Source organism: Tubulanus polymorphus, chromosome 4, assembly GCF_964204645.1.
Source record: "Tubulanus polymorphus chromosome 4, tnTubPoly1.2, whole genome shotgun sequence".
Lineage (NCBI taxonomy): Eukaryota > Metazoa > Nemertea > Palaeonemertea > Tubulaniformes > Tubulanidae > Tubulanus > Tubulanus polymorphus.
In genome coordinates this window covers 18,695,638-18,719,524 of record NC_134028.1, presented here as the reverse complement: position 1 = coordinate 18,719,524, position 23,887 = coordinate 18,695,638, and the positions used below count along the sequence as shown (strand labels likewise).

The 23,887-nt window shown below is 37.2% G+C and overlaps 1 protein-coding gene across 1 annotated transcript in view; it reads right to left on the bottom strand.

The window, feature by feature from the left end:
• LOC141903263 (dynactin subunit 4-like) overlaps positions 1-22,381 on the bottom strand; it is a 53,777-nt gene extending 31,396 nt beyond the window's left edge. Inside the window, exon 1 of the mRNA XM_074791357.1 lies at positions 22,246-22,381. Within this exon, the coding sequence (XP_074647458.1) occupies positions 22,246-22,377 (132 nt within the window). The 5' untranslated portion in view covers positions 22,378-22,381. The remainder of the gene's footprint in view (positions 1-22,245) is intronic.
• Between the last annotated feature and the right edge of the window lie 1,506 nt (positions 22,382-23,887).

The following is a 23,887-nucleotide window of genomic DNA, read 5'->3' as shown; positions in this document are numbered from 1 at the left end:
ACGTCATGCGCGAAAGCGCCAGTAATGAAATCACGACAATTCATGTGAACAGCTGCTGATATTTTCAGATAAACCAATCAAAGGGAAGACTCAACTTACTGATTGGCTGATAAAAATTGAAATTTTCCCGATTTAATTTTTGTGAAAAATGTAGAAAACATTTTTATGAAACCCTATTTCAAAATTCTGCTCGCTACGATTCCGAGAATGGATTACGCTTAAATACGAGATTTGTTCGAATATGCCCTCACTTGGCAAGCAAAAGAGCCTTTTGCGTGGAAACCATGTCATTTAAAAGTTCAAAAAGTGTAAAAATTGCTGATTTTGACGAACAATGGCTGCCAGTCGGCCATCTTGAATCTGAGAGGGCCAGTTTTTGGGCTGAAGATGTGTCTAGGGTAGACACATGTATAAACCAAATATCAAGACATTACCTTGAAGCGTCTTCAAAACTTCCCAAAATAACTGGATTCCGTCTACGGACGGACGGACGGACGACGGATGAAAAGTGAACGCAATAGCCCGCTGGGACTGAAGTCCCAAGTGGGCTAAAAAAGTAAAATTACAAAACCAAGATCTTATACTGCTAAAATGCAAAATGAAACCTAATTGTGTCCCCTAAGTCACAACTTCTATAACGAATAAATCATGAATTTTGAACTGTTTTACCAGAAGTTTGAATTATTAGTAACGTATGAATATCTGTGTGGTATTTATCAACTGCAAGTTTGTCCAAAGATATACATTTTGAAATTTCTTTCCTTATTTGAATGACTCATCATTGAAATTACATGTTAGGCGTATGTAAAATACAAAATGGACTAGTTTTAAATTTTAGTCTTATTGCAGTATGATATCTTTGAGTGATTAGAAATGATATTAGGCTTTTATACTTTATCATAGTAGTATTCATTATATCATTGGGATAGTGTCCCATAAGTCACATTTATTTGTCCCATAATGCACCAGTCAGTGAAATTCCCTGCCGTATGGGGGCCGGGAAACAAAAATTAGCCCAAATTAGCGCCATGACAGGCGATCCAGCGAAAAAAAGGGGATCGCATACCGGTAACAGCGCAGCTTTAGCGACTATTCCTTTTGTACGAACCCTATCCATAGCCTCAAATAGCGCCGACGTCCTCACCCGTAATGTCGATCCATAGCGATCCACAGCGCTAGCTAGCGCCATCTTCACCGACAATCTTTTTATTTCCATAAATACATATTATACCGTTTTTAAGAGCTCAATTAGATCACTTTTTTCAAACATTGGTTAGTAATATTTTTCTGAAGATTATCGTTTAATCATGAGAAATCGAATTTCAGAATTTTTACGATTCTCTAACAGCAGATGTCAGAAAACCATGCAACTGCTCACCCTCGCTAGCTCTAGATTGGGAGCGTGAGACTTCAATACTACAGCCAATCATAACCGTAGCTACGGTTTAGCTACGGTTGCAATTGGCCAATCATAACCGTAGGATTTAGTTCTATTGTCCAATCACAACCATAGGAATTCCTACGGTTGCCGTAGCCAATCACAACTGTAGGATTCGGATGAATTGAATTGATCTTTATTTAGTGGTGGCGCTGATAACCAGGAAGTGCTTTGTCGTTTATCCGCGCCGGTTTTCAATTTTCAGTCTTGTTTATTATTGCGCTGTTCGAGTTAATAATCGTCTTCGTGTGTGTTTCAAAGTTTTTTTAAAACTAGTGTAACGTTCAACGTAACTTCGTGTTACATACGTTTGAACATGGATCGACAGAAATTGCGTAAGTAAAGTTTTTTCAAAGTTTTATAATGTCTATGGGCCTAAATCAGGACAGATTCCTCTAAGACAAAGACCAGGGCAGATCTTTTGTTTGTCGGCTGGTGTCGTGCTGTAACATTACTCGGGAAAGGAAACTCTCATGAAATTATAGGGTCAGAATGAATCAAATGATACCCTAATTATCTGATGATGTCTTAAATGCAGAGTTGCCACTTATGTGAAGCTAAAAATCCGGAAAATAAGTCGGGGGTCTGGGAAAATTAGAACTTGAAATTAGAACGCCAGGAGATGCGTTCTGGCGCAATACGCGTTATAGGCCTCACTTTCATTACCGCCTATAGATCATTTTTTCAAATAGCGATTGGTTCCGTCAAATACACCTCATATAGGCCTATAAACCAGAGCCAAAAACAAACGAAGCGTCAGTCGATTTCGATCGTCGCGTCATCTTGGTTTGCGTCATCTTGGGCAGCACAATACGGCTTTTTCGAACCCTCTACGGAGCCGTCACGTTTTGATGTTTAGGGTCGAATCCCGAATTGATTTTATTATTTTCGCGATGTTTTCTTTTGTGGTTATTTGACTTCTCCCGAAAATCCGGAAATGAAATTGAATTTTTTTTTAAATCCGGAATTCCGGAGAAATCCGGAGAAGTGGCAACTCTGTAAATGGGAGTTGATAGGCGCATACGTTCCAAATTACCACTCCACATGTTCCTGTACTCACTGTTTTATAACCAGACGCCACGTTTTTTTACTTTGTTACCTGTATGTGAGTCTGAACTTAATCTTACGTATGCGCAGGTTTTGAATCCTGATATTGCGTGTCAACCTACTCACATATGGAGATCGCCGTACGTGAGAAGGTTGTTAGCGCATGGCTGTCACGTACGGGTAGCAACAGCGTTATTTTTTATTGTTGTATGGCTTACGTTACACTGGTGTTGCAGAAATTGTTAGCTCTACATTTGCTTTGCAGGTCCAACCTTTTCCCGTATGCAGGATGGGCAGCTGGACCCTCGATATTCCATAAAAGCTAAAAAGGTACAATCTGAAAAGCGTCAAGTATCCCGCGCTGGTTTTGTACCTAAATCGTCTGAATATCTGGAGAAATTAGCTATCGCTAAGGTTAAGAAAAATGGTGGGGACCCAAAAGATCGAAAACAAGTCTTGTCTCAATACGTGGTACAGTTTGGATGGGCCAGAGGTGAGTAAAGTGAACTTAGTTGTAGGCCTAATTAATATAAATAGAGTACGCTCAAAGCCATCTTGACCTTGTTTAATTTGTTCTTTTCTGTGAACTTTTGTAAGTGATATGTTATTTCATTCAACAGGCGAGACATTCTTGTGGATTTTAGAAAATGCACCAACATATGTATCTTGGCTCCATGTGAAGAATTCCAACGATCAATGATCCTCGTCAAGAGTCCCCACAGGCCAAAGCGAACAAACTAATGCTGCTCCAGTACTTTGAGATGTTTGATGAAGGTCAGGATTACATAACAAGAGGCCCATGGGCCTTGAAGCATTGGTAGATTATACTGTGGTATTAAGTGGTTATAATGTTTTACATCTGCCGGCAAATCTTCTATGACGATGTTGATTGGGAGGACCACAGATTTAAAGGTCTATTTGTCTAGTACGATTTTATTCCTGAAAATGAATTTATTTTCTGCCGAACGATTTAGCGTAGGCTATTTGTACTGTTAAACCTCATTAATGCGATTCTGTTAAAAAGACGAAACTAGTTTATTCTGATGTTTTCCATCATGTCCCAGCCAAGATATTTATATTGATTTGGATACAAAAACCCCTTTTACACATGAACTGTTAGGCTGAATAATGAAAACAAAAACAGAACAATTTTTCTGCATGCAATTGCCCAAGACCCTCTGATCTTAGAGCTCCAAGCTCTGATGCATGTACGCATGCAAAACGTCGCAGAGAGCGATGCCAGCGTTGGTGTCACTGAGGCCGGCTGATGATTGTTTGTTTGTCTTTTTGTTTGTTTGGCTTTACGTACGTCGTTTGGATCTTGGTTTCCCAAGACTATTCCTATTGGATTGTTCATTTAACCTCACGATGGTGCGGCCTTTGAAGTGTTTCCCGCACACTGTTCGCAGCCAGCAGGACTCGAACCCACTTGTCACTCAGCATTGATAGTGGATTCAACAGCATCACGCCTTATCTCACTGAGCTACCAAGGCCGCTCGATTCAATTCCAAAAAACTACAGCAGCGGCAAATAACCATCGGAATATTGCAATTTGCGACAAACAACGCGTAAATCACTGTTGTTTAACGCATGGAAAAGATAATAAAAGGTATTTTTCCCGGCGCGCATTACTTGGCGAAGTTAGCTGCAGATAAAAAGGTTGTTCTTCTGCTACGGCACAGAGGGAAAGGCAACGGCACAGAGGGAAAGGCAACAGCACATCGCAAATAATGAACAAATTAGAGGAGCAGCATGGAGAGAAATGGATGTCGGATTCCATATTGTATTTGACAAAAATACTGGAGAAAATGTCAGTCCTACATAGAGGTCTAGTTACAGGATCAAACTTGCAGGAATGCCCTCAGATGTTAAAGCTACCAACGAACAAGTGGTTGCTCCACATTTATTCGTTGGATGTTCTTCCTCAACGTTCGCATGAAATGAAGGCCGCGATAACATCGGTGTTTGGTACAGTCTTGAAGATGGATTCCACACGAAAAATCGCGAAAAAATTATCAGGACATTCGAGAGATTCGGCAGCATGGTGCACGAATATTGGAAATGAACTTGGCCAAGTGCTGATGAGCGTAATGACTGTAGGTGAGGGACACAACCTGGATCGGATGTGTGGGGATCTAGTTTCTCGTTACAAGAATGCTGGAGAAACACCACCACAGCTGTTGTATGTCGACAGGGACTGTTGCAAAGCCAACTGTTTCACAAAATTTTGGCCGAATCTTCAATTAAGACTTGACATATGGCACTTCATGAAACGTTTTGCGAGAGGATGCACATCTGAGATGCATCCATCGTATGCTAAATTCATGAGACAACTCAGTACGTGCATATTTGAATGGGATCCCGAAGATGTCGAGAAGCTTGTTATGGCAAAAAAGTGTGAATCTGCTGCAAAGCTAACAGATGCGCAGGTACTGGCTGGTCTGACTCTGGGGGAGTTAGCCACATTTTGTAGAAGGAAAACGCGAGGAGTTGGTATTACCACGGAACTGCTCGCTGATCTTCTGCTAGCGTACAAGGGTACAATTGGGCGCGACACAACTGGCGTGCCGCTGATAAATGCAGTTGTGATGGATGAAGTGTGGCGCCTCCAAGCAAGACACATAGTGTGTATTCAGGACCCTGATGATGTGCAATTGTACACGAAGACGGGCACTGTTCTGAAAGGTGGCGGACAATTAACGAAGTATAGGTGTGCCAGAGGATCTACATCGTTAGAGTCCTTTCATCTCTACCTAAATGCGTTCATTCCAGGTAATGCATATATGTTGATAATTAACTTTCACTGAACATAAATGAAATAAGAAATTGATGTTTGAACAGTTAGTCTTCATTGTATGTATTTTTATTTCAGGAACAACTGTGAATGCTACACACTTCCAGGCGATGTTGCTTGATGGTCTGACACGCTGGAACTATGACCGGGAGAAGGATGCTACTAATCGTGAAAGTGAACCGTTATCGTACAGTGGTCATCTGCAGCATTCTCTGAATGAACTGAACAAGAAAGTATTTGGTCGGCCTGCTATAAGATATGAACCTCCTAGAGCATACACGGGTAAATAGTTTCTCTTTTCAATGGTGCAGAAGTTTTGGTTTGTTAGTGCTGTTGTCACTCATGGTTCTAATACCTGTTACTTGACAACGCCACCACATAAAGTACCGGTATACTATATTATTGATTTATCACTTCATTGTGAAATATTCTACTTTTAGGTGAGCTAATTGGGATGGAGTATCTTTTCTGCCAAACAGGGCAACTTTACCCATCTTACGCAAACATTGAAGATGCCCCACAGCCACCAGATGAAGTTACAGAAGATGTGATTGACTTTGACACATTTGATCAGATTGAAGATGGCAGCACATTAGCAGGAACTAATTTGCCTCAACAACCCTTTGAATCGAGTAAGTCTTTGCTTTGAATTAATGCAATGTTATATATTGATTCTGATTCATGAGGCAACTATCAACTTTATCTCTCGAGACTTTATAATACCAAAACCAGAAAGTTTTTGAGTGTTAAAAGTTTGAGACTTTTAGAGTGTTAAAAGATGAATTGATTTTCCTGAGAAAACCAAGTCACGAAAAAGATCTAGCAGTTCCGTTCCTGAAGCAAAAAGTCAAAATGTCCAAAGCAAGCAGTCATTTTCAAAAGGTGCATTTTAGAATTAAGGTTTGTTTTATTTGTCACTTGCATAGACTAGAGTCATCATCGTCAGTTATTTTGATTTTTAGATCATATGAGAAATGTCATGAAAAAGAGTAAGAAGCCATCTGCATCGGCAGGATCGGAGGAACAGCTCCTACAATGGAGCGACGAACCACCACAAAGTGATCAATTTTCAAGTCAATTACCAGGTATGAATAGTTATTGTTACAATTAGCAGTTTCTTACTGATTTATGTTATGTTTTTTGTTATTGTTCGAGTTTCCTTGTTACACAATTTCAATCAAAAGCTAGACAGTCAGCATGTCAGAAATGTATACATTACTGTGGGCAGCATAAAGTGTCTGCTAATAGAAGTTTACCTTGATTTCATTAAAAACTTGTGTCTTTGTAACAATTACAGAAACCCTTGATGTTGCACCAGTAGGGAGAGTAGGGACATTTTATCTGGTCAGGAACGTATGACAGTTGTGCCATCAGTGGTTGAGTCGTTGAAAGAGGCTATGCTTGTTTCGCCAGAGGTAAATATTAGGACATGTAATGTTTTCGAGCAATGAAGCAAAAATGTTTAAAAGTGCAACAATGATGTTTATTATTAATTTCTGGCAGTTTTACCTTAATGCATTTAACAGTGTACTGGTGATCAGATGATGTTCAATGAAGTGCTTATATTATGACATGTGCATTATCTTTTCATTACACCCTTTTCCTTGAGTTTGTGTAAAAAATATATTCTGATTCTTTGACAGGCTTCACTTGGCCCTAGTGGACGTGCAGGATTCGATGCCGTAACTGAATTAGCAGAGAGTTTGGTAACTTTGAGAAATCATAGTTTATCATTGACAAATGATGAAGCCATGGAAATTTAAAATCTTTGGTTGAAACTAGATGATTTTGATAAACGAAAGTCATCGTACGTAGCACGGCATGCAAAAAAAATGGATACTGGCTTTTTTAAGAAAGCCTTTAAACGGTGTGTCACAGTAGCTGGTGTGGATTCTTTACAATGGTAGGATACATTTTTAGTGTTTTGTTGAGCAAATGCTATTGAGAAGATGAGATCGTATTATTTATTAATTGAAAATGTGTTTCCGATTGTTGAGAAATTCAGATTTGTTGTCTGCCCTTTAATAACAACTATTTTTCATTTTCTTTTCTACAGATATATGGTGGCCAACAAGATTCCTGCCACTTCACCGAACTGTAATCGTTATGTAGAAGCAATTTTCACGATGTTAAATGAGACGCACGTGTCGCCGCAAAAGAATTTTACTAGCTTTCAACTGATGTGTAGGGATTACCATCATATTCAGTTGATAGTGATGAAAAACCCACTTTTGTCAAAGGTACTGGACCTTCCGCAAGTTAATGAACAGTTAGTTCGCACCTGGTATGTACATCTAGTTTATTACATTCACTTGATTATATATTTAATTCTGATTGCTGAACAGACAATGACATGAATGAAATTCAGAAATACTGTAAATGGCAAAAATTGTCAATTTTTTGCCATCTGGGAAAATTTCGTCTTTCCCCGGAAAACGCATTTTTAACAATTTGATTTTTCAGGCACAACAAAGGACAAAAAAGCAAACAGGCTGAAGTGCTCAGTCATGGGATTAACCCCAGAGTTATATCTACCAGTGTCAGTGCCCAGTCAGTATTGCCAGCTGCAATGAATCGACCGCTGACCCTTCAGGGAGGTACAATTCCAAATGAGTTCCAGTTTCCTACACGGCCAGACATGGCGGGCCAGGCATCGGAACGAAAACGTAAATCAACTGCCTCGAAAAAAAAGTCCTCCTTCGGCGAAAGTTATCAGACGGATTCTACCTCTACCAACCGCGGTAGGTGTGTTCCCTCCAATGCCAACTTATATACCAAGTTGTGTGGAAAGTCTAGCGCCCGCTAATGCTCCTCTCTCGAAAAAACCACTGAGACGGTGCAAAAAGTGTGGAGACTGTGGACAGCAAATGGACACACTAACTATATGTTTCGTTTATACTGTCCAAAAAATGAACAAAAATCAGTGGAGGAGTGGAACAGAGATCTTAAACAGCAAGGTGTGTGTAGAAAATCAAAATCTAAGTAATTACATTATATTCGAGTTCATTGTATCGAGGTTCCACTGTATTTGTCCATTTAATAATCAAGATATTTTTGTTATGTTTTGCAATCTTTGTTTTCATGTTGCTGAATTTGAATTTGATAAGATCTTTATAGAGTAGAATGTTTATAGGGCATCAGGTATAGGCCTATATGATTATTTTGTTACCTGTAGCGTTGACTTAAGGTATTTTTGTAATGTTTTCCTAAGTCACTTTGATATAAGTGTTTCTTGTTAATATGTTGCCTGTAGCGTTGACTTAATCAAGTAATTTTTGTGATATTTTCTAAGTCAATTTGATATAAGTGTTTCTTGCTAATTTTTTGCCTTAAGCTTTTGTGATATTTTCCTAAGTCAATTTGATAGAAGTTTTTCTTGCTAATTTGTTGCCTTAAGCGTTGACTTTATTAAGTCAATTGCCTAATCTACTTAAGAGATTTTTGTGAAATGTTTTCCTAAGTTTGTTTTAGAATGTATATCGGGCATATCATTTTCTGAAGATTATTTTGTCTTTAATGTCTACTTAATCCAGACGATTTATAAATTGCATTTATTGGGTTTTTTTTTTTATTGTTTTTAGTATTTATACAGCATGGATATTCTACTCTTTGGAAATCCAATTGGTTTTTGTGTAAAACATTAACATATCGAACTTTACATTGAAAGATTTGCCAAGCATTTATATTCACTATTTTTATCTTCAAAACATACAAATTCTATAAATTAGATAAAATGAAAAGAGGGAGTTTTACATTTGCTTATCACTACTCTGTTTTATAAAAATAGATATGTGTACATAACAATGATTTAGTAATACAATTTTAATATAATGAATGATATAATAGTATATATTTTATCTCTTGACTCTTTTTGTGAAGTAGAATTATATCGTCTGCTGTCAAAATGTCGTCTGCTACTACGTGTCGTCTGCTACTCCGCACAGTTATGGTGTTCTAAGCCTATTGGCTCAAAAAATAAGTCTATTGTTCCAAACTTTCTTGCCAGACAGGTGATAGACAGTCTTTCGTTTTTTTTCGTGTTTTTTTTTATGGTTTTGCTCTATAACTCACGAGGAACAGTACAATACAGTGAAGAATTCTCCTTAAAGATTCTCTGAAAGATAGCGTTCTATCCTGTTAGGCCTGAGTTTGGTAAAATGCTGCAAAGGGCGATTCTCCCTGTCTTGTACAAGACACTTACACTACATTTTCAGCTAAAAGAACTACAAGGCATCCTTTAATTTCAATGTGTTTTGGGACTTTGGTACTTAGGGAGGTTGTCTATCATCAGGCAGCAAAAGGATTCTGATATCATACTTACAAGAAAAAAAAAAGCCATCTAAAAATAGTGTTGTACAGGACGGAGACAAATCAAGCGTTTTCAGATGAAAAGTTTGAATGAAAATTTCTGTTAAGTTTGGATAGATGTGATGGCAATTAGTCTTGAGCAGATACCTATGGAAGTTAACTATCACATCCCAGAGTTATAGAGCAATTCTGTGATACGAATAGAAACTAGGACTAATTAATTGATGATACCCATCGTGTTGTACAGGACAGTGTTGTACAGGACAAAATTTCTATCCCCAAAAAATTCACTTGTTTCAGTTTATTAAGTGTCATGTAAGCTATATATTACCTTCACCTCTTCCAAACATCTATTTTCCAACCTTTAAATGAAAATCTCCAGTAAATAAGTTGCCCTTTGTGAGCTTGGTTCATCAGTCCTGTACAACACTATTTTTGAATGATAACATTTTCTTCTGGTACGAAGGGTAACATAATCTATTTGCTGCCTGAGGTTCTTTTTGCAGCCTGATGATAGATAACATCCCTGAGTAGAGAAGTGCCAAAACTAATTGAAATATAACTTAGCCTTGCATTTTTTCAGCTAAAAAGGTATTGTAAGTCTTGTACAAGACAGGGAGAATCTCATTGAATAAATGATCAAAACGTATTCACCGGTGCTAAGACATAGACTATTAATATTCTAAGTGACCAGGGAACATTCAAGAAATCATAATTGGCAAGATTATTACCTTTATCTTATAAAATTAATCAATACCACTGATAAATAGGTCGTTTTTTTCAATTAACTGTGAGGCACACGTACTAAATAGTATAAATTAGTTCTAAAAAGTAGTAATGAATAAGGTTTAAAAATGGGTCGAGTTAAGTGTCTGTAAGCAGTCACATTATCTATCATCTTCCACCATTTAATTGCAGAGTATGATTCATTTAAGTTGATTTAAAGGCCTTATTATATCATGTGTTGTGCAGGACAAAATTATTTAGCAGTTTGTCGATACCCCATGCTAACCATGATGATTTTGACTATCAGAATAGTAAGATATACTCATATACTAAGAAATTAGATTCAGTAAGCAAATGGGTCACTTTTAACTCTGGAAATTTAAAACAAGAGCCCCCAGGGGCGCTATGGCCAGCCTGTCAGCTTTTCATAAAATGGCAAATGATGATGCATTCTGTGGGTTAAATTTGTCTAAATACACTCCCAGCTCAGAGTCAATACCTAATAATTTACACCATACAATCGTAGAATACTAAAGTAGCACAGACAGCGACTGGATCTGGCAGGAACAAATACCTCAGATAAATCTTTTCCCTTGGTCTTATTGATTTAAATGCGGAATAGAATTGAATTATCTGAAATTTGCTCAATAAAACAAAATTGAATTGGATTTGATGTTTTTATTTGTTCAATAAAGTAAAATTTAATTGGATTTGATATTTTTTTGCGGAATAAAATTTGATTGAATTTGTAGTTGGACCACATGGCTTATTAGCATATCAAGGTCATCTATCCGATTTAAGAAAAAGCTATTTTTCCTGGACATTGCACAATGGTCAATGATATTTTCTGTAGTGCTAATAAAAATATTCCTCCCAAAAACCAAATCAACTAAAGCTTTCACAGAAATTGATCTTGAAATACAATTTTAGATCTTAAAATAAAACCCGGAAGTAAAACGGTAGACAATACCGCGGGTTCACGTGAACACCTGCTGATTTCTGCAGCTAAGCCAATCATAGAGGAGTCTTTGCTTTCTGATTGGCTTTTCAAAACCAATATTTTTGCGATCAGATATTCGCGAAAAAGCTCATATAAATATTAACGAGGCCCTCTTTCAAAATTCAGCTATGTAGAGTTTGGAGAATGGATAATGCTTTAATGAATGATTTGTATGAATATATGCTCAATTGCACAGTAAAAGAGCCTTTGCTCTGGAAACCATGTCATTTAAATTCACTCCATTTGTACAGTAATTAAGGCTCAGCCTATGGCTGGCCTACAAAAGGCAGTCGTGGTGTTGTGTACAGGACATGCAAAATACAACAGATTTAGGCTAATGAAATTGCTTTAAAGGGTAACTGACACCTTTTTTTTAAATTTCAAAATATGATGTGTTCTATTGATCTATACACTCATCTTCAACCGTTCTGTTCCAAAATATTTAGTTTACGCGCAATTTGTGATTTTGTAACAAGATTTTTGACCTCATTTCGTTGTTTACATCGCTTACTGTTCAGCGTCGGCTAAATCAGCAGGTGCGCGCTGCAACGTCATTAAAGGCAGAGCTGAGAAATAGCGTCTATAGAAATGCGTTGAATTTTGAGGAAACTGCGTGTATTTTCTGTTATATCTCAATGCCAGATTGTTTTACAGCTTTGAAACTGGCCAGGGAGGAAAAGCATCTATTGTCTATTGCATAAACCTATTTCAAAGAATCAATGAGTAATTTGAATAGGCTAAATCAATCAAATTGAAGATGCAGATTTCAATCCGCTGCTATGAAGTACACTATGCTAAGCTCTCAGCACTGTTACTGCTCCTTCATAGTTCACCTATAGTTCAGCACCACAAGCATACTATACAGTGTCTTATAAGCGATCACAGATTTCGATCTCGCTAAAGCATAAATAGATTTATATTCGTTTACTATTTACTATTTTTCATAGTCATTTATGACGAAGTAGTTTGAAAACTAACACTTCAAAACTCTACAAAATCTACTTTCAATAAATTTCTACAGCCTTGAAAGAATTGTTTACAATTAATTTATTTTTTATAACATGAAACAGAAATATCAAGATCAGGCAATGATACCAGTAGTGCCCTATGTAATCATAATCAGTATCAATAATAATCATTATACTCATAATGATTAGGCCCTATATCATTATATATTATTATTAATTACTCGCAATATGATTAATTCACCAAGTGCACATGCAATTTAAAAACATTTCAGTCCAGGCTTATAAGTTGACATAGATAAATTAGACATATCGTAGTTGCCATGACACTGATTAATTAGTGAGACCTCACGCGGCAACGCGCGCCATTTTGCAGAGCTTCTCGGGACCTGTGGTGACAGGTCTGCATTAAAACTGATGAAATGAAGGAAAACTTTAATTTTTTTTGTCTCTTTATAGTAATGAATATAATATCAATTGATAACCATGGATAGAGTTAATCTTAAGTTACTACATATAAAACAATAATTATGAAGCAAGACCTCACACGGCAACATGCGCCATTTTGCAGAGCTTCTCGAGACCTATGGTGACAGGTCTGCATTAAAACTGATGAAACGGAAAAAAAAAAACTTTACTTTTTATAACCTATATATATATATATATTAATGAGTATAATATTAATGCTAACCATAGATACAGTTAATCTTAAGTTACTATAAAACAATAATTATGAAGCGAGACCTCACACGGCAACGCGCGCCATTTTGCAGAGCTTCTCTAGACCTGTGGTGACAGGTCTGCATTAAAACTGATGAAATAGAAAAAAAACTTTACTTTTCATGACCTATATATTGTAATGAATATAATATCAATTGATAACCATGGTTAGAGTTAATCTTAAGTTACTATAAAACAATAATTATGAAGCGAGACCTCACACGGCAACGCCCGTCATTTTGCAGAGCTTCTCGAGACCTGTGGTGACAGGTCTGCATTAAAACTGATGAAATGGAAAATACTTCACTTTTCATGGTCTCTTTATAGTAATGAATATAATATAAATTGCTAACCATAGATATATGTTGACCTTGTTTATGAGTAGGCTATTCAGGCATTCATAGTTTCATTCATAGTCTGCATTCAGCAATTCCGGGCATTTCATTGGTCAACAATATTTCTCTCTATGTAAGGCTTACAATATATAGATCTGGGGATTATATAGACACTCTCCTAACCATGCTGGTCAAGACATCATGTAATACATATATAGGCAACGATTTTGAATGATATTGGTAGACAGATATATAAGATAAATATTAAACCGACATCATCTTCGTCATCATCTCAAAACGTTGTCGTATTATTCAATTAGTCACTATTCAAAATCGAAACCACACCAAATATGTCAGTCCAGGAATTATTGGATGCAAAATTAAGCGCTGAACGCAAACGGAGAAGTGTAAAAAGTAAATTCACGCGATGCGAAAACAAGCTGTATCAACTCATAGATTCAAAGTCGCTAATTCTCGCCGAAACTGCATTGCAAGAATTAACTACAGCTTTTAAATCATGCGAAGAGAAGCACGACGAATATTGTATGCTGTCAGATGACAAAAATTTCGAAATTGAACAATCGTGGATAGATGAACTGCAGAAACGTTTCATCGAAGCCGAGTCAGCGTTATCTACAGATACATCGATCACCGTTAAAGACTCTGATCTGCAAAACGGAGACGACGACTGTAAAAAACTATCGAAAACACCAACCAAGAGAAATATTAAAGTGCAGGCGCAAAAGGTCGATAAACCATCGTTTAGTGGACATGTTCTTGATTTCTATGGATTTCTCGACGATTTTGAGTTTATATACGGCGATCGAAACAACTTCTCACCCGACGAAGCCCTCTATTGTTTAAAACATTCGATTCCAGACTCCGCAAAGAAATGGCTTATCAATATTCGTGATTACGATCGAGCTATCAGTGTACTCTGTGAATTATATGGTGAACCGAAGCGTGTGAGTGATACGTTTATTAACGAAATATTGAAATTTAAATCGATTCATTCGCCGTCACTGTTCGAAGAATTATATCATTTAATACAGTGGGCAGAGAATATTCTAAATCGGGATGAAATTCATAAAATTTCGGATCTAGATAATTCTACAACATTAGCTCAAATCGAAGCGAAATTCAACAGTCAAGATAAGGAGTGTTGGGCTCGATTTCAGTTGCAAAACAATATCGATCCGTCTCTCATTCAGCTTCTAAAATTTATGAAATTTGAAATTAACGTGAAACGCCGAGCTGGAGAACCGATCAGGATGGAAAATCTCAAGCCCTCTAAACCGACACCAGGAAAAACACTCGTCGTGACTCAAACGGTAAATAGAAATGTAAAGCCGACTCCAAAGAGAATCTACCCTTGTTGGATTTGTGAGGCAGATGACGCGCATCCACCTATAGAATGCCCTCGATTTCTAGCAATGGAACCGAACAAGCGATTAGAGATAGTTAGAGCGAAGCGAGTATGCTTGTTCTGTCTAAAATTTCACACAAGTTTAATGTTCCATGTCGAGGTCGCAGGCAGTGTGATAAAATAGATTCCGGAGAACCATGTAAATATTATCATCACACCTTGTTGCACGGAGCAAATTTCACGAGAACACCAGACAAGTCAGCCCCTGTATATTTCGATGGAGTAACCACATCTCAAGAAGGACTGTCACCAGTTATCAATGTACAAATCATCAATCCTGATGACACCTATAAACAGTCAATCGCGTTATCGTTTATTGATAATGGAGCTACTCTTTCGCTAATAAAATTAGATACTGCAGATTCACTGGGACTACCATCGGAACCAATTTCGGTTAATATTGGAAGTGTAGGCGGTGGTAAAGAGCTGTTGCATACCAAATGTTATTCTCTATTTGTACGTCCTATCAACTCTAAAACTGTGATCTAAAAAATCAAGGCCATTGGAATACCTGAGATTTCTAGTGAAATTCCACATCTGGATGCTGAAGAGTTCAGCAAATTATTCAATATTGACATTACAAAATTCAATTGTGGTTATGGTCTTCCGGATCTATTAATTGGTACTGATTACGTAAAATTTCATTCCGGGAAAATCGAAGTCAGAAATTCTGTAGCAGTCAGATATTCTATATTAGGACCGATAATCTTTGGTGCAAATAGCAGAGTGGAGTAGGTATGACCCAGGTGTATTCTCGTCAAATCCTGTCGTGGCAGTAACTCGGGCTGAATCTGTAGATCTAGGCAAGTTCTTTAAAGCAGAGAATCTTAGTATCGCCTTAAATCCATGTTGTACGCTTAAATAAGGTACAAAAAATCTACCTCTTTCTGAAAAGTTGGAAGAAAAATCAATTCGAGACAGTGCGATATATATCAGTGAAGAACAGCGTTGGATGATACCAATTCCGTATGATAGAGACCCATCTCTGTTACCTAACAACTATCATCAAATTGAAGCGTGTTTATATAGCCTAGAAAAGCAACTTATCGGCAAAGGCTCGGAACTTGCTGAAAAATACAATGAACAAATAATCTGAATACAAGAGGTTGTGTTAAAAAGTTGGATGACGATGAAATCATTAATTATACAGGACCGATTTGGTATCTGAACCATCATCCAGTATACAGACCTTCAAGCACATCAACGCCGATTAGACCGGTTTTTAATTCAGCAAAATTGTTTAAAGGTCACGCCCTCAATGCTTATCAGAAGAAAGGCCCTGATTTGCTGAACGATCAAGTAGCAGTTATCCAAAGATTCCGTGATTGCGCTATTGCTGTCATGGGCGATGCAAAGAAAATGTACCATCAAATTCGCCAGAGACCTGCATTTGATGGAAACCTACACAGATTTCTTTGGAGAAACTATGACGTAACCCGTAAGCCTGATGTATACAAATTTCTGGTACTTACATTCGGGATAAATGCAGCCCTGCATTAGCAAACATTGCAATGAATTTGACTGCAGAAAACTTTATGAGCCAGTATGACGAAAGCGTTGATATTATCATCAATTCAAGATATATGGGTGACATAACCGACAGTTTGCCTAATCAGGAAATTGCAACACAAAGAATTGGTGAAATTAACTTAATTTTGAAAACTGGACATTTCGAAATCAAGGAATGGATTACCAATATGGAGAAAAATTCCGAGAATTCTGATTTGAGAATTAAATTAGATTCATCAAGTGAAAAGTATTGGGACTAGGATGGAATGTCAGTGAAGAGACATTATTCATAATCAATAAATATCCACCTAAGATTCTGAGAGATTCGTTGACTACGAAGCTTACAAAGCGTAATGTACTCAGTGTACTGAATGAAGTGTATGATGTCACCGGTTATCTCGGTCCGTTTTTACTCATGGCTAAAGTCAGAAATATGGAAATTAAATTTGGATTGGGACGATGATTTACCGTGCAGCATCAGAGAATTCTGGATCGAATTTCTGAAAGAAATTTAAAGCATTGACAAAGTGTCATTTAGAAGGAGCTTAACTCCCGAGGATGCGATTGGAAAACCTACGTTACTAATTTTTTGCGATGCAGCGCAATCCCGATACGGAGCTGTTACTTACGTGAGATGGCAGATATCAAATGGAACATATGAATGTCGACTTGTCTGTTCAAAAAATCGTGTTAGCCCATTAAGAGCGTTAAGCATACCTCAACTAGAGCTAAACTCATGTGTAATTGGAGCATGGTTATATGATAGTATACTGATGGATCTCGATTGGACTTCGAAAAGTCGATCTTATTTACTGATTCGAAAATTTGCTTAGCATGGATTCAGTCCGAGTCTAGGAATTTGAAACCATTCACTTCAGTAAGAGTCGGAGAGATTCATATGCGAACGAAAATTTGCGACTGGTATCATGTACCCGGCTCGTTAAATGTCGCTGATGACCTTACTAGAGGTTTACATTTATCGCAATTGTATGGTCGTTGGACGACTGGAGACTCATTTCTCTTTCAACCCGAGAGAGAGTGGCTATTCAACGTGGGTCAGGATCAAATTGAATTGAATGATGGTGATAATCGGGTACTGCATGATTCAATTATCAAGAAGGGTGCAGTAACAGTGACAATCATCAACCCACCAGAATTTATCGAAAAATTCTCATCGCTAAACAAAGCTATTAGAGTGACAGCATATGTATTGCGTTTCATATCTATTGTGAAAAATCAGATGAAAGTTGAAAAAATCAAACATTTCAGTCGATGAATTTAATATCGCAAGAGAGAAACTGATAGTCTTATCTCAGAGAACTCTGGAGATGATGAAGCTAAAATTGTTAACGCCTGAGAAAACTGACAAAGGAATCATCGTAGTAAGGGGACGAAGTGATTCATACGAGCATTACCGTCCACCAATATTACCGTACTCCGCCTACCTGTCATATTTGATAGTACTGCATTACCACATGAAGAGGAGTCATGATACACCCGCAGCGTTAGCCGCCAAAATACGACGGGATTATTGGATAATAGCAATAAACCGTATAGCAAAATTTGTATATAAGAAATGTACATTCTGCAAGGGGTTGAATGCTAAATGCGAACAACAATACATGGCGAATCTTGTTAAGCTGGTGCTGCCCTCTGTGGCATTTCCGGTTAATTTACATAAAGATTGGTGAGAGTTTGGGAATCCATGTTGCTTTGGATAGTCCAGAGATCTTGTTAACGTTACGGTTTTGTAAAGACAGGAGCTTTAATGTGTCTGTAAATAGGCTCAAGTTTATTTCTCTTGTAATTTTTAGCTGGGTCTTTTCTAAGATTTGTTTTTAACTCTTTTATAGAAACCTCGTTGCTCGTTTGTAAGGTTTATGATGTACTATTAATTCGGTTCAGTATCGTCGATGATTGACGATTTTAAGCAGATAAGAGTATAAGCTGTAAGATGTCTCCGGTCAAGCCGGTGGTTATGTGTTATCGAAGAAAGTTATGATGATGATGAACAATAAAGAATCGAGCGTTTAACTCAGATCAAGCTCCTCCGGTTCGTTTATAAAGTTTATTTCATTCCGGATTCGTAGTCAGCAGTCAGTGGTTTGCGGTGTAGCTTATAAATCTACCCGTTGAAAGAATTGTATACAATACCATGGACAAATACATCAGATTTCTTTGGGCCCATCAACATTCGGTTTGGACGAAATCAAACGACAAAAGCTTACGGCGTAATTTTTTGTTGTTTAGGGGTACAATGCGTGTACATAGATGTAGCCGAAGATTATTCAACTGGAAAATTTCATGAATTACTTCGACGATTTTATGCAAACTGCGGTCAACCTCGGAAACTCTGGTCAGACAGAGAGAGCCAACTCATAGCATGTGATGGGGAACTTCGTAAAATGGTTCAAGGTTTCGTAGCGTGTGAGTTGAAAGAATTCGGACATGAACGTCAAACGCAATGGCAGTTCTTCACTCCAACCGCAGCTCATCATAATGGTATAACAGAATCGTTAGTAAGAGTCGCGAAATCGCTTTTAACACTTGAAATCATATTATATCAGTAATAAATACCTTCTAGAGTCATATTTTTCCGGATATTTTATTTTCTAAGATTTTGACTTCAAATACTTAATCTCGGTTAGCAATAAAATTTCATTGAGTTTGATTGATCGACGATCTCATCTCAGTAAAGTTAAAAGTTATTTTTCTACAAAAATATCCGACAAAATATGTAAAATATGACTCCAGCAGGCATTTATTACTGATATAATATGATTTCAAGTGTTAAAATCGATAATGAATAAATAAATGTCACGTGTTATATTTCATTTCATCTCGGTTGATCTCGGTAAAATACGTCATCTCGGTAATAAGGATGACCGATATTCAAGTGCCTGTGGACAGACACAGTTGACAGTAGAGTGAGTAGACTGTCAGTCAGGAACACTTTCCAAAAACGGCTTATTCTGCCAATTTCGGCGTTTTCCGCCAATAACGGCAGAATCAGCCATTTATGGATTACTCAGTTTTAAACTGCTTCTGCCAATTTAGCCGAAATCGGCGTTTTCTGCCATTTTTGGCTTGTTCTTAAAAAACGCCATTTTCGCCGTTTTCAGCTGTTACAGTTTTTAAAACTACATCGCCAGAAACGGCGTTTTTAGCTTAGATAGTTTTAAAGGTGCTATTTATAATGCTTAGTTCGATGGGAGTCCCTATTATGACATCATCGCTTTTCTGCTGGCATACATTTGTATATTTGCGCCGAAAAATTAATCTCATTGATCCGTTCCAGGCTTCAAGAAAGAATTAAATATAAATGTATGGGTTTCCGATGGCAAATGTATTTGAATTCTGTTCTTTCTGTATACCTGTATTCTATGAAATAAATATATACATACATGTATCCCAAATTGTTTCGAAAATGTTTGTTGTATTTTGGAATGAGTCTAGATACAGCTGTATCGATTTTGAGTTGTAACGTCATCGGCCACCAATTCATTCAATCACTATCCATCACAAGAATCCATCAATTAGCTTGGAGGCATCGAAGATGTTAATTACCTTCAATTAACCAACATCATATGCAGTCCAATATATCCCTCAACCATTCTATGCTTTATTAGGCAAGATAAGACCATGGGCAAAACTTAAAACTAGATTTTTGATACACTAGTTTATACATCCATGATTGATTTGTCTTATGAGAATGATAATTATAATAATAATAATTTTATTTTTATTTTTAACATATAATATTTACACATCCGTTCACCTCAGCAAATTAATTATTTTATTCCGAAAAAAGTACCGCGTAGACACTAGGGGAAACGTCTAAGTGGGTGGGGGAATCCTCATATATAACAAGGGGACTGCCAATAATGGCTTAATAGTTTATGATTATAAAACTAACTACGCCAAAAACGGTGGAATACGCCAGAAATGGCGAATGTTTTTATGTGTACCCATGGCAACGTTTACTTGAAAACTTTATAATAGTTTTTAAAACTAGTTCCCAAATTTATTTTTAACAAAAATCATGATTAATAAACTTGTTTCATGCTGTAGTAGTTTTGAGAGTTTTCCCAGAGTTTTTGGGCTTCATATGACGTAATCATTTAGAAAAACGTAAATTTGACCACTTTACCTAGCTCAAAAATTTCCATCCTAGCGTCATATGAAAGCTTATCGTCTGCTCGAGATTATGACGTCATCGGCAACATGCGCTAATTGAACCGGAAGTGCCTTTCACAGTCGTTTATGGCTTAATCAGCCAGTTTCAGCTCACTAAGTTTCGAGTTTTGCTTTAAAGTTTTTTGCGCACTTCCGGTTCAATTAGCGCATGTTGCCGATGACGTCATAATCTCGAGCAGACGATAAGCTTTCATATGACGCTAGGATGGAAATTTTTGAGCTAGGTAAAGTGGTCAAATTTACGTTTTTCTAAATGATTACGTCATATGAAGCCCAAAAACTCCGGGAAAACTCTCAAAACTACTACAGCATGAAACAAGTTTATTAATCATGATTTTTGTTAAAAATAAATTTGGGAACTAGTTTTAAAAACTATTATAAAGTTTTCAAGTAAACGTTGCCATGGGTACACATAAAAACATTCGCCATTTCTGGCGTATTCCGCCGTTTTTGGCGTAGTTAGTTTTATAATCATAAACTATTAAGCCATTATTGGCAGTCCACTTGTTATATATGAGGATTCCCCCACCCACTTAGACGTTTCCCCTAGTGTCTACGCGGTACTTTTTTCGGAATAAAATAATTAATTTGCTGAGGTGAACGGATGTGTAAATATTATATGTTGAAAATAAAATAATTATTATTATAATTATCATTCTCATAAGACAAATCAATCATGGATGTATAAACTAGTGTATCAAAAATCTAGTTTTAAGTTTTGCCCATGGTCTTATCTTGCCTAATAAAGCATAGAATAGTTGAGGGATATGTTGGACTGCATATGATGTTGGTTAATTGAAGGTAATTAACATCTTCGATGCCTCCAAGCTAGGCTAATTGATGGATTCTTGTGATGGATAGTGATTGAATGAATTGGTGGCCGATGACGTTACAACTCAAAATCGATAGGCCTACAGCTGTATCTAGACTCATTTCAAAATTCAACATTTTCGAAACAATTTGGGATACATGTATGTATATATTTATTTCATAGAATACAGGTATACAGAAAGAACAGAATTCAAATACATTTGCCATCGGAAACCCATACATTTATATTTAATTCTTTCTTGAAGCCTGGAACGGATCAATGAGATTAATTTTTCGGCGCAAATATACAAATGTATGCCAGCAGAAAAGCGATGATGTCATAATAGGGACTCCCATCGAACTAAGCATTATAAATAGCACCTGTAAAACTATCTAAGCTAAAAACGCCGTTTCTGGCGATGTAGTTTTAAAAACTGTAACAGCTGAAAACGGCGGAAATGGCGTTTTTTAAGAACAAGCCAAAAATGGCAGAAAACGCCGATTTCGGCTAAATTGGCAGAAGCAGTTTAAAACTGAGTCATCCATAAATGGCTGATTCTGCCGTTATTGGCGGAAAACGCCGAAATTGGCAGAATAAGCCGTTTTTGGAAAGTGTTCCTGACTGTCCAATATGGCGTTGTTGACGTCGCGAATCGGCGAATTTACACGCGATTTAGGGCCCAAAATAACAAAATTTTAACCTAGAAAAAGTTAGTTTTTTGGGTCAAAAGTTACTGATTTTGAATCTCTAGACCTCCCTGATAATAAATATGCTGGAATAAATATTTTTGGGAGGGGGGTACGAAAGTGCAATAGCGCCCTGAGTGATCCATAAACGGCTGATTCTGCCGTTATTGGCGGATAACGCCGAAATTGGCAGATTAAGCCGTTTTTGGAAAGTGTTCCTGACATTTTTGGCCGCCGCAATCAAAAATTGCTTCCTACGCGTCTGAATAAATCCTGAACTTACCTCATGACTGACGCAATCACTACATCTCAGCTTCAAACAATGTCTACAGAAATAAAGACGACATATCGCATTTTTCTTGCCACAAAAGCAAGAATATAAGACCCGTTCGAGATTACTACCGAACGTCGCCATTTTATGCCGGGATCCAAAAATGGATAGCTCCGGAAATATCCAAATGAGGGCATCCATTTCGCGTAGCTCTATTTTCAATACAATACAATGTAACTTTATTGAACTCAAAAATGTTCGTGTAAAAATCAATAAAGCACAGACAGGTGAAGATTACATGAAAATCATACAATGTGGATAAAATAAGACCAAAGCCGAGACAGAACAAAATAACAGCGGCCTCGGTAGCTCAGTGAGATAAGGCGTGATGCTGCCTTTGCATCCACTGAGTGACGTGGGTTCCGGAGTGAGCTGGCTGCCCTGGCTCCATTATGAGAATGCCGGTTTGCTAGCGTATCTCTTTAACACCCGTATTGCTCGGGTTAGTTTTACTATCAACGGGTGGCGCTGTATGTAAATTTCACATAAATCAACGACTTTCGGCTATTAACGGTACTTAAGACCACTTGAAAACATCATAGTCAATTACGGTAGTAGTGAACATAAAAAGATACAGTACAAAGATACAGTACGGTGTACAGTTAAGGACATGATTCCATAGCACCCATACCAGAGACATTTAGTTCAGACAAGGACTATTAGTTAAACACTAATCTTCATTATCAGCAATTAACGATCTGGTGAATTAATTAGTGATTCGGTCTTTCGGTGGTTCGAGATAAAATGCCCGCAAAATAAGAACCTAACGAACCAGGGCTGACCACAGATTGCCCAACCGATAAATTTTCGAAACGACACAATCCAATCATGTTTGGTATCAAATGTGGCGTGGACCATGGTCTTTTAACTGACCAATGCATGACCAGTACTGACCATATAGTAAATTATTTGTTTGCAAACAATTAAGTTGTTTGGTGTCAAATAAATAGATATGATGTGGGCATTAATCTAAAAATTGTTTAACTGACCAATGCTTGACCAGTACAGACCAGTTACCAGTGCTAACCAGAACCCCCGTAAGTAATTTATATGTTTAGTGAATCCTTCGTTAGTACTACTAGCTCTTACATTTAAATGTGTCGCTTGAAAAAGTCTTGTCCGATTTTTGTTGTAGGTAGCGAGCTGACTTTGAAATTCCGCTAAAATGCATAAGATTTTTACGTAGGGTTTTGAACGAACAACGTTTCCATTTGTAATTGTAACGTGCGCATTTGAGCCTGTAACGTGCACATTTCACTCGCGTGAACGTGCGTATCGGTACCAACATGCGAGACTTGTCAAACTTTTACGATCAAGACTTTTAAACTGAACAAAGAAGATATCATATCATATTATATATACATGAATAGATGGAATGATAATGTAGTAGTTTGAAATGTTTCGTAGCTGCTGTCCACTGACCACAGATCAAAGTTAATCGCCTAATATGAAATATATTTTTGTTGTAGAGATGTAGTAGATCAGTGAGAATTCAAACCTATGGTTAATTTTGAGTGATCACAACGCTAACCAATAGAGAAAGCTGTAAGGCCTAAGAAAAGATGCATTAAGTATAACATATCTTTCAATATAA